Source organism: Ictidomys tridecemlineatus, chromosome 4, assembly GCF_052094955.1.
Source record: "Ictidomys tridecemlineatus isolate mIctTri1 chromosome 4, mIctTri1.hap1, whole genome shotgun sequence".
Classification (NCBI taxonomy): domain Eukaryota; kingdom Metazoa; phylum Chordata; class Mammalia; order Rodentia; family Sciuridae; genus Ictidomys; species Ictidomys tridecemlineatus.
The window spans coordinates 51,922,091-51,934,091 of record NC_135480.1 but is presented as its reverse complement, the minus strand read 5'-3'; the positions used below and the strand labels follow the sequence as shown (position 1 = coordinate 51,934,091).

The 12,001-nt window shown below is 32.7% G+C and overlaps 1 protein-coding gene across 7 annotated transcripts in view; it reads right to left on the bottom strand.

The window, feature by feature from the left end:
* The window catches only part of Sbf2 (SET binding factor 2), a 401,965-nt gene that overhangs the window by 213,224 nt on the left and 176,740 nt on the right, over positions 1-12,001 (bottom strand). For all 7 annotated transcript variants that reach the window (XM_078046492.1, XM_078046499.1, XM_078046494.1 and 4 more), the window contains 2 exons: positions 1,558-1,680; positions 143-253 (listed from right to left, as the gene is read on the bottom strand). In XM_078046492.1, coding sequence (XP_077902618.1) covers positions 143-253; positions 1,558-1,680 — 234 coding nt within the window. The remainder of the gene's footprint in view (positions 1-142; positions 254-1,557; positions 1,681-12,001) is intronic.

The following is a 12,001-nucleotide window of genomic DNA, read 5'->3' as shown; positions in this document are numbered from 1 at the left end:
GACTATAGAGACAATGCTTAATTAAACTAGGATACTCATTAAAATAAAAATATTTGAAGACTTCTTTCTTTTCCTTTCTTCAAAAACTAAATTAACTGGAGGGGAAGAGGAACAGTCTCCATCTTCCTTCTATTCTATTTACCTGAGACCCTCCAGCTGCTGGAACAAGGCAGGCACAAAGGTTTGCAATGAGACTTTCCAAGGAGACATTCAAACTATCCACATACACAGTATAGATCAAACCCAGGCAAGCCTGCAAAGGGAAAGATACATGTAGTTACATCATGGAAAAAGTTCAAGAAACAAATAGTCGTGACATTAGCTTCTACAAAATCTTTTCTTTAAACCAAGTAAGGTATAGTCTACAATGAATGTGAAATAAATTTAAGCAGCAAATATTATTAAAGTTTATTAAATTTCCTTCTAGGACCAGAACCTCTAAATGAGCTTCTGGCATGAGTTTATAGAAAGCAGAAAGCCCAATTTATAAAACAGGTGTCTTATCTATACTCAGATAACTATTCTAGACAATTTGCAGGGCTAACACTGTTTTTGCCATACTGTTTTAACTTGTTATTTCAACTTACTTTGTGAAACTCCAGATTTCAAAATAAAATTTAGAGATTTTGCTTGCTTTGTATTCATTATTAATCCAGAATATTTATTCAATGGAAATTTAATGTATAAGAATTTTTTATTAGTTGCTCAAGACAATACAATGATATTGACATATCATACATTTGATTCAAATAGGGTATGAATTCTCATTTTTCCACATGTACAGATTGCAGGATCACATTGGTTATACATCCATGTGTATACATATAGCAATCCTAGTGTCAGTTGTATTCTATAGGCAAGATATAATTAACACTTTAAGCTCAGCAGAAAGTAGGTAGTAAAATGAAAGATAAAATGTGATCTTTATGAATCTTTCAGTTTACTGAAATGTGTGACCAAAAAGTTAATAATTAGGAGTTACTGATTGTCACTGAAATCTTAACACTAAGTTAATTTTTGTAGAATATATAATCTCACCTTCTGGAAGAGTTTTTCAGAAGTTACATATTACTATACATATTTATTAAAGATTAAATTTTTTTCTTACATTTGAAAATTCTGAGTATCTAAAAAATCTGGAAACAATATTTTAAAGGTGCACTGGCAGTAGTATGATCAAAATTAACTGAAATCTCAAGTAATTTTACTTATTTCAACTCAACTCCTAATAAACTGAATGAACAAGGTTGTTAAATTATTAATGTATTTTAAATTTTCTACAGATAAACAAATTATTTCCTTAGGATTTCTACATTGTGGCTTGATTAACCTGGAACCTGTTTTAAACAAACATTACATCCTTAAGAGTACAGTCACATTAACTTACTCAGGTATTCCTTTGATCCAACATGAATTTATTTATTCTGTTCACTCTAACTGATGAATCACTAAATCAATCTAACAATATTTTTGATACAAAGAACGTGTTGCCTTGGTTCATTCAAAACAGATTTACCCAGTGATATAAATTAATAACAATAACTAGGAGTTCTTTACCCTAAAAATTTCTGGATAATCTAATCTGGATACCAACACCAGGCTTTTGGGAGCAAATACTTCTGCAGGCTGAATTAAACCAGCTACTTCCTCTTCACCTTCAATCTCTTCCTTCTTTGTTCCCTAGAAAAAGCAACATTGCAATCAACAGAATTTTCTTAGTTCATTATTCACAAAAATTAGATGTTACACACACCTTCCAAATAATTTATAAGAATCCAAAATTAATTACAAAATATAGTTTATATAATTAACAAAGAAATTATAAAGTAAGAGATAGTTATTTCATTTTTGAAAAGCTCCAGATTCTCCTTCCTTCTTCCCTCCCTCCCTCCCTAAGACAGGGTCTTCAATCTCCCTGACTGGTCTATAACGCCTGAGCTCCAGCAATCCTCCTTCCTCAGCCTCCCAAGTAGCTGGGATTATAGGTCTCTGTGTTGGCCTTCTGCATTTCCTTTTTCAGATGTCAGTAATAAAAACTGAATAAGACGAGTTGAAATTATTTTAAGTAGTACCCAAACAATTAAAAATGACTTTCACATAAATGGGACGTCAGCTTTCAAGAGAAGAAAAAAATCTTTTTTTAGAAATAAGGCATTCATTTTTGCTTTTATTTTTCAACTTGGCCCAATCTTTCAAATGAGAATTCTAAGGCTTATAGAATATTCAGTGCTCTTGGGAGTAAAGAGCAATGAGCTCTAAATTGCTTTTGCACATAAACAACAGTGTTAATATTTTGAGAGAACATGTTTGTGCAGAAAATAAGTTTCAGAATGTACTTAATGCCATAGAAATGCATGTTTATAAATGGCTAAAATGATAAATCGCCAGTAGATTTTAACTCAATAAAAAAGAAAGTCCTAAACAATAATAAAACAACAATAAAAAAAAATCTGTTTCCAGATGGGAATGTAGCTCAGTGGTAGGTGTGCTTGCCTCCCTTGCACAGCAAGCCCTGGGTTCATTGCCCAGTACTAAAAAATGAAAACAAAAATCCATAAATAAACAAAAAATCCCCTAAGTTTTAATGACTCAATACTGATCAATAAACTTGGAAAAGTAGTACTCTCATTTTTGACTCAACAAATATTTGCCGTGTACCTGTTGTTCAATAGTACTCAATCACAGTGAAAGTTTTATGAAATGTAAGGGATAAGGCAGTAAAGCATTCAGATTTAGTACTAGATGCTCTAAGATTCTTGGACATTTTCCCTAAATAGAATTACTTTCTTACTCCTTTATACAAATCAAAGGTTCATCTTAACATTTACTTTCCTCCCTGAAGCCCTTCTTTCCTATTTTTTTCTTTCTCTTACTTTCCAGCATCATTCACCAATATATAAGACTTTCTTATATTTATTTCTTCTGCCAACCTTTCCCCAAAATGCCACAAAATACTATATCCAGCTGCCTCCAGTTAATGACAAGTAGACATCACAAACATCCAAAACATAGCTCCAATCTTTCTCCCTAAACTTATCCTCCTTCAGCTGTCTATCAATTAATGGCAATTCCTTTTTTCACTAGGCAACCCAAAAGTCCTGATTTCCCTCTTTTATAGACCATATCCAACTGTCAAGAAATCCTGATTTCTCACCACCTCCATTGCTACCATAATACTTGGAGCTACCATTAGCTTTTGTCTGGATTATTACAACAGCCTCCCTTCATTTCCTTTATTCTTCTTTTTAAAAAATATTTAATTTTTAGTTGTAGTTGGATGAAATGCCTTTATTTTATTTATCTTAATGTGGCACTAAGAATCGAACCCAGGGACAAGTGCTCTACCGCTGAGCCACAACCCCAGCAATCACATTAACTTACTTTATTCTTTAACTCTACTTTGGTTCCTTGCTGCCTACAAATACATTAGGCATGTATCCATCTACACATTTATGGACTTGCTTGTTCTTTGCCTGAATACTTTTTTCAGATATCTTAATGGTTATGTCCCTCATCTCCTTCATTTAGACTTCTGCTCTGATGAGACTTTGGTGACCAATGGACTGGAAAATGCAATGCCCTAACACTGTGGTATCCTATTTTCCTTCTTTATTTTTCTCCATGATACTCATCACTAAACAACATATTATCCATTTTATTTATCTTGGGTTTTGGTTTGTCTATTTCCCCCACAAGAATATGTTCCCTAAAAGATGGGACTTCGGGGGTTTTTTTTGTTGTTGTTGTTCAATAGTGACTTCTGACTTCCTAAATAGAGGCTAGGTTCACCACTGATACTTACTATTTGTTCAGTGCATAAACGTAGGAATACTTTTCTGGGAATAGTTCTCTGGATATTTTACCAAGGGAAGTCTTTTTCTCCTTACTTTCTGAGGCCAAGAACTATATTTTCATTTTCCTTTAGAATCTATTTAGTCTTGAGTTGAATGCAATATAACCAAAACTTAACTGTTCATTGAATATACATAACCAAAGAGAACTTTCTGTCTATATAATAAGGCCCATCTACTCTTGAAAGATTTTCATTTGTTACAAAGCAAAAACTAAAATTAGGTTGGTTGTTTTCTGGAATCCTTAGAAATAATAAAAATGTGATGAGTATGAATTAACCAAAGATTTCCACACTTAATGAATCATATTCTTCATGGATTACAAACAAACTCAACATGACAAAAGGATGACTGAAATTCCTGGAAAAGATAAACCTACCCACATTTTTATGAGACTAATAAATGCCCTAGAGTACCATTAAAAGACAGCCTGAAGAGTAGATGACCATGTCAATAAATAACCATTAGCCTACTTTGACCAAAACAAAATAGAACATACTTGTCATTTCTTAAAGCTGCTCTTTAAACACTCCACAAAAAGGAATAGTTATTAAAAAAAAGGTCCAATACACTATAACTCAATATTAAGTAAAAATAATTTCACTTTTATATTACTTTTTTATTATAGATGTTGACTTTTACTTGTAAATCCTAAAATCATTTTTGTTTCTAATAATTCTCCTACAAGAATACAATATCTAAAATATAAGAGAATATTTCATGGTCCTACTTTTCAAAGCAAAATTATAGTGTTGTGATAAAAGAAACAACCCAGAAAGTTGTTAGATAAAATAGTTTGTTCCAGGAGATGATAAGGTGATGTTCTGAATCAAAATTTTCCAGAAAGGATTTATCATATAAGTGTACTACTGTCTCTTCTATATAGTTGCCAGATTGTTTTATATAATAATTACATAATGATACTGGCTTTATTTCATTTATGTTTTACAGTAGCAGGCTTTTGCATTGAAAATATGTGAGAAACTTAAAAATAAGGAGGAAATTCAAAACAGTCTATGAATTTAAGAGATGTTAAGATAATGCTTTGAAATTTAATATTTTATAGTATAAATCACTTTTACTTATTATCCAGTTTAGCAATATTTATAAACCATTCTTCTAAGATTATTCTTGGCTTTTAGTAGACCCAATTAAATGTACACTTTTACTCTACATGCTGTTTACTGAATTATCTCACATTGACTTCAAAGATCACCTTATCTCTGATTCATATCATAACCACATGCCAAATCTTACTCCTTTGGAGTATCTTTGACTACAATTGTTACAGTGAACTACATCTGCTAGAGAGATTCCCAGCCTCTGTTTAGTTCATATTGGTAGAGTTGATAGTCCCAGTGCTTCCATATATGGGCTACAAGAGTAATGCACCATATTGATCTGCCCCCAAAGTGCTATTACCTTTCAAACATGTTTGAAATAAAATGCTAAAAAGTACTAGAGGGTGATTTTTTTAAATTGTAGATGGGCACAATACCTTTATTTTATTTATTTTTATGTGGTGCTAAGGATGGAACCCAGGACCTTGCACATGCTAGGAAAGCGCTTTACCACCAAGCCACAACCCCAGGCCCTAGAGAGTGGATTTTATGTGATGATTTTTCCAAGCAGACAGGCACTAGCTTTAGAAAGTTTATCTTATCTATCATTCAGGTTGAATACTTCAACTTCATGATCATTGCATTCTGATGATTGATTTTTACATTAAACCAGCTGCTAAGTCCTGTCTCTTCTATTCTCACAAGAATTGTTGCAACTAACATCTTCTGTGTTATGTTCATTTTTCAACAAGTACTCTTTCACACTAAAATTCTTCCCATAACATTCTGTTAAGCACTCAGTTTTTGAAGAAAGGACAAAAAGAACACTGAAAGTAAAAAAATTCAGTTCTATGGGCTGGGGATGTGGCTCAAGCGGTAAGGCGCTCGCCTGGCATGCGTGGGGCACTGGGTTCGATACTTAGCACCACATTAAAAAAAATAAAGATGTTGTGACCACTGAAAACTGAAAAATAAATATTAAAAAATTCTCTCTCTCTTTCTCTTAAAAAAAATTTCAGTTCTAAGTTTCCTTTTTGAAATATAATTTATTACAGTGTACCATTTTGGAGAAGTTGCCTCAGTAAAACAATTTAAGGGCTTTAAAAATTTCCAGAATAGGAAATATAGGAGTTTTGGTAGTTAGAAAATTCTTTATAGTTTAAAATTCCCCCAGAAAAGCTCTCTCGTTTCTTGCCAAATAATCTTTTAATCACAATGGCATGGTCACATGAGAAAACCTGTTTTATCTTTCCATTGGTCTGTAAAATAATGACTTCATAAGGAATATAAGTTTTAGGTTAACAAGTCTTCAGATAAATCAAGCCACTAGTCTTTAGTTCAAAACTAAGTTTACCTCTAGCAAAGAAAATATGCTACAGATATGTACCTTCAAGAGCATAGCAACTAGGCTATACAGTATTCAGAGGCAGGACAAATTCAATTACAGGGCACTTTTTATTCATCCATAAGTTTCCTATGTTAGAGGCATATAGTTTGTAAGTTGATTTTGCTGCTACTAGGCAGCAATTTCCAAAGTATTTTGTCCTGGAAGCTTATAGACATTACTTATCCCCCAAATTTTGGAAACAATAAGGTAAACCAAGTTTTATAAAAATAAAAGGTTTCTTTACTACAGGATTTCTCAGACTTTGATATGCAGATATTATCTGTGTAATTTCAAGCAAATGAGGTATAGCATATAGTATTTTTCCTCTTTACTCCAGACTTATTGCCCTCTGGAACACATACTGGAAAAGGTTGTCTTACACTATTCCAGTATACAAAATGTGTTGAACAGTATGTATATGTTCATATGTTCTATATCATATGAGCATAGGTAAATACAATGTTTGTTGCAGAAACAGATTATTCTACTTTTATTAAATCTCATATTTCACAAAGTAAGGCAAGATTTGAAAAGACAAGGTATGAAAGCCAGGGAACTATGCAGACCAAAGAAGTTATGTTGGCACGCATGTTCTCCATTCTCACCAAATTAGGAAGATCTACTATATATATATATATATTTCTAATTTTGACACATCATATATAAAAAGAGTATACTTTCATTCATCTGGTTGTACATGATGTAGAGTTACACAGGTCACAAAATCATATAAGCACATAGGATAATAATGTTCGATTCATTTTATTATTATTCCTACCCCCACACCCCATCCCTTCCTGTCACTCCCCTCTGAAAAATAATTTTCTAAAATGTCTACATTTGCAGAAATATTTCTCAATTCCAATTCTCCAGTTTATGATGATTAATTCATTAATTCTGATTGTTCTTTATTTTTATTTATTTTTATTTTATTATTATTTTTTTATTAGCTACACATGTCAGTATAATGATCATGACAATTCATACATTTAAATCAAATGGGGTATAATTTCTCATTTTTCTGATTGTACAGGTTGCAGAATCACATTGGTCATACAGTCATCTATATACATACAGCAATAATAATGTCTATTTTATTCTGCTGCACCTCCTATCCCCCCTTCCCCACTCTTCCCCTCCCCCATCACTTCTCTCTACCCAATCTAATGTGACACACTTTTTTTTCTCCTCACAACATCATATATGTATTTTGTATGAGGGTCTCCTTCCATCTTCCGTGCAAATCCCCTTCTCCCTCCTTTTCCCTCCCACCTCTCTTACCTCTTAAATGGTATTTTTTTTCTCATGCTCTTCCTCCCTATCCCATTTTGAGCCCCCCCCCCCTTATATCAGAGAAGACATTCAGCATTTGTTTTTTAGGGATTAGCTAACTTAGCATAATCTGCTCTAATGCCATCCATTTCCCTGCAAATGTCACGATCTTTTTATTTTTTAATGCTGAGTAATATTCCATTGTGTATAAATGCCACATTTTTTTATACATTCATCTATTGAAGGACATCTAGGTTGGTTCCACAGTTTAGCTATTGTGAATTGTGCTGCTATAAACATTGATGTGGCTGTGTCCCTGTAGTATGCTCTTTTTAGGTCTTTTGGGTATACTCCGAGTAGGGGAATAGCTGAGTCAAATGGTAGTTCCATTCCCAGCTTTCCAAGGAATCTCCATACTGCTTTCCAAATTGGCTGCACCAATTTGCAGTCCCACCGCAATGTATGAGTGTACCTTCTCCCCCCACCCCCCGCATCCTCACCAGCACTTATTGTTGTTTGACTTCATAATGGCTGCCATTCTTATTGGAGTGAGATGGTATCTTAGAGTAGTTTTAATTTGCATTTCTCTGATTGCTAGAGATGGTGAGCATTTTTTCATGTATTTGTTGATTGATTGTATATCCTCTTCTGAGAAGTGTCTAGGTCATTGGCCCATCTGTTTATTGGGTTATTTGTTTTTTTGTTGTTTAACTTTTTGAGTTCTTCCTATACTCTAGAGATTAGAGCTCTGTCTGATGTTTGAGGGGTAAAAATTTGTTCCCAGGATGTAGGTTCCCTATTCACCTCACTTATTATTTCTCTTGCTGAGAAAAAACTTTTTAGTTTGAATTCATCCCATTTGTTGATTCTTGGTTTTAACTCTTGTGCTATAGGTGTCTTATTAAGGAATTTGGGGCCTGCCCCAATGTGATAAAGATTGGGGCTAACTTTATCTTCTATTAGACACAGAGTCTATGGTTTGATTCCTAGCTCCTTGGTCCATTTTGAGTTAACTTTTGTGCATGGTGAGAGAAAGAGATTCAATTTCATTTTGTTGCATATGGATTTCCAGTTCTCCCAACACCATTTATTGAAGATGCTATCCTTTCTCCATTGCATGCTTTTAGCACCTTTGTCTAATATAAGGTAGTTGTAATTTTGTGGATTTGTCTCTCTGTTCTCTATTCTGAACCATTGGTCTATCAGCCTGTTTTGGTGCCAGTACCATGCTGTTTTTGTTACTATTCCTCTGTAGTATAGTTTAAAATCTGGTATGGCGATAGCAGCAGTTTCACTCTTCCTGCTTAGAATTACCTTAGCTATTCTGGGTCTCTTATTTTTCCAGATGAATTTCATGACTGCTTTTTCTATTTCTGCAAGGAATGTCACTGGAATTTTGATGGGAATTGCATTAAATCTGTATAGTGCTTTTGGGAGTATGGCCATTTTAATAATATTAATTCTGCCTATCCATGAACAAGGTATATCCTTCCATCTTCTAAGGTCTTCTTTGATTTCTCTCTTTAGGGTTCTATCGTTTTCATTGTATAGATCTTTCACCTCTTTTGTTAAGTTGATTCCCAAGTATCTTATTTTTTTTTTTTTTGAGATTATTGTGAATGAGGTAGTTTTCCTCATTTCCTTCTTAGAGTATTTGTCACTGATGTACAGAAATGCCTTTTATTTATGGGTGTTGATTTTATGTCCTGTTAATTTGCTGAATTCATTTACTAGTTCTACAAGTTTTCTGATGGAGGTTTTTGGGTCTTCTAGGTACAGAATCATATCGTCAGCAAATAGTGCTGATTTAAATTCTTTTCCTATACATATCCCTTTAATTCCTTTCATCTGTCTAATTGCTCTGGCCAGTGTTTCAATAACTATGTTGAAAAGAAGTGGTGATAGGCAGAATTAATATCATCAAAATGACCATACTTCCAAAAGCACTATGCAGATTTAATGCAATTACGATCAAAATCCCAGTGACATTCCTCATAGAAATAGAAAAGGCAGTGATGAAATTCATCTGGAAAAATCAGAGACCCAGAAAAACTAAATCAATCCTTAGCAGGAAGAGTGAAGCAGGTAGCATGACCTTAAACTATACTATAGAACAATAGTAACAAAAACAGCATGGTATTGGCACCAAACAGACTGGTGAACCAATGGTACAGAACAGAGGACACAGAGACTAACCCACAAAATTACAACGATCTTATATTAGACAAAGGTGACAAAAACATGCACTGGAGAAAAGACAGCAACTTCAACAAATGGTGCTGGTAAAACTGGAAATCCATACACAACAAAATGAAATTAAACCCCTATCTCTCACCATGCACAAAACTTAATTCAACGTGGATCAAGGACCTAGGAATTAAGCCAGAGACTCTGTGTCTAACAGAAGAAAAAGTAGGCCCTAATCTCCATCATGTGGGATTAGGCCCCAACTTCCTTAATAAGACTCCTATAGTGGATACCCAGCACCACTTAAAAAAGTAAAAATTATGAGAAATACTATTAAGCTAATCTTCATATTTCAAGGAAAAGAGATGAGTGCAAACTTTTGCAAGAGGTAGGGAAACAACAAGTAAACTTCATGTTTATTCTCTTTCTAACAAGGTTAATCACCTTAAAATGTGGCTCTATTAAATTTAAGAATATAATTTTGTGAACCACCATAGTCAATAAATACTTTTAAAGTTCTTTTTGCTACCTGATAAAATTAGTGAAAAAAATCAAAACAATAAAGTGTGAAATTATTTTCCTAAGACAAAACATTACATTAATATTGTTTGATAAGCGATTAAGATCTTTAAAAGTTCACCAGTTTTTTTAATTAAATAAAATACACTTCCTTGGAATTCCTGATGGAGACGTTTATAATAAACTGGACACAAAGATCAAGATTTCAGCTTTGTTTTCATGAGGAACATAGGCCAAAATCTTTTTTAATGACAAAGAAACATGACATAGTCAAACATTTCATAAAGAAATCAAACATTTACTTATAAACAGATATCATGCAGTAAATTCTATGAAGCACAATCATCTTAAAAATGCACACCTTATTCATACAAGATGTCTTGTCTATTATGAACAACAATAAAATATGTATTTAAAATCAGATATAAGTAATATAACAGAATAATTAAAATATAGTAACAGAAGGTTTTTAAACACATGTCATTTTACAAACTAGCAACCATGCCCAAAGATGAAATAAGTTGCTAAGGTTTACAAAGCTTATTTAATGTACAACTGGCATTAGAAAGTGAGTCTTCTCATTTAGACTACTTCATTATATATATATATATATATATATATATATATATATATATATATACACATATACATGAAATATGGTATTAGTTCAAAGAAGATGATTAAGAGAAAAATATCTCAGTAAAAAGAACTTGTCATTTTTCCCTTAACTATATTCAAATATAATAATCTTTCCCATGTTTAATTAAAATAGTCATAACAATATGTAATTCTTACTTCAACCTTCCCTAGTCTGAATATGACATTAAGTAATTATAATTAATTCAATGATAGTTTTGCCCTACAAAACACATCTCTGAGGAGAATAAAGGAGACCTCAGTCAACGTCCTGTTTACCATCCAACCTATTTTTAAAAGGGATTGAGGACTAAGCATAATCTTCACCATGTGTACTATAAGGACAACCCATGTGGGTATTTGCATGTGTTGCAAATTATTAAACAAACAATAGAACAAATTCAGCATGCAGAAGTCTCCCACTTTTTTTCTGTGTCTTAATCAATGTAACTTACACTAATTTTTCATAGACCCTGTTTGCTGAATAAGGTTTAAGATTAGGTCTAAGGTATAGATTGTAATCAAGTATAATGTTAATTATCTAAAATGTAATCAAGAATAATGTTGATTATATTATCAGAAAACCCAGTTCCTACACTTAACTATTCCTAATTTCTAGTTCCATAAGATAGATTATTTTGTTGTCTAAACCCTGTTGAGGAAACCAAAAATTTTCTGATGACATTCATCACAATGTTATTTATAATGCTGACAAAATGGGAAACAATTGCCTATTAGGAGACTGATTAAATATATGCATGATGAATTAGGGCATAGCCATTTCAGTTTTTTAAAAATCTTTATCATTTGAAGAAAGCAGTCAATTTTTTTCTGTTCCCTTACTTTTCTCCTGATACTCTGTAAATTTTCTATAATGAGCACAGTTAACTTTGATTAAGGGTGTGGTACTAGGTTGTACTTCAGATAAATCTTTTAAATGTTCTGTAAGTGATTTCCTTCTGGGATTCCAAGTTTTCCCATATAACGATTAGTTAAGAAATCCATTTTATTACTTCAATTTCCAGTTAATTCCTTGAGCATGGAATTATTGTACACTATTATCAACATTTTTTTTTCAAATGGTTCAC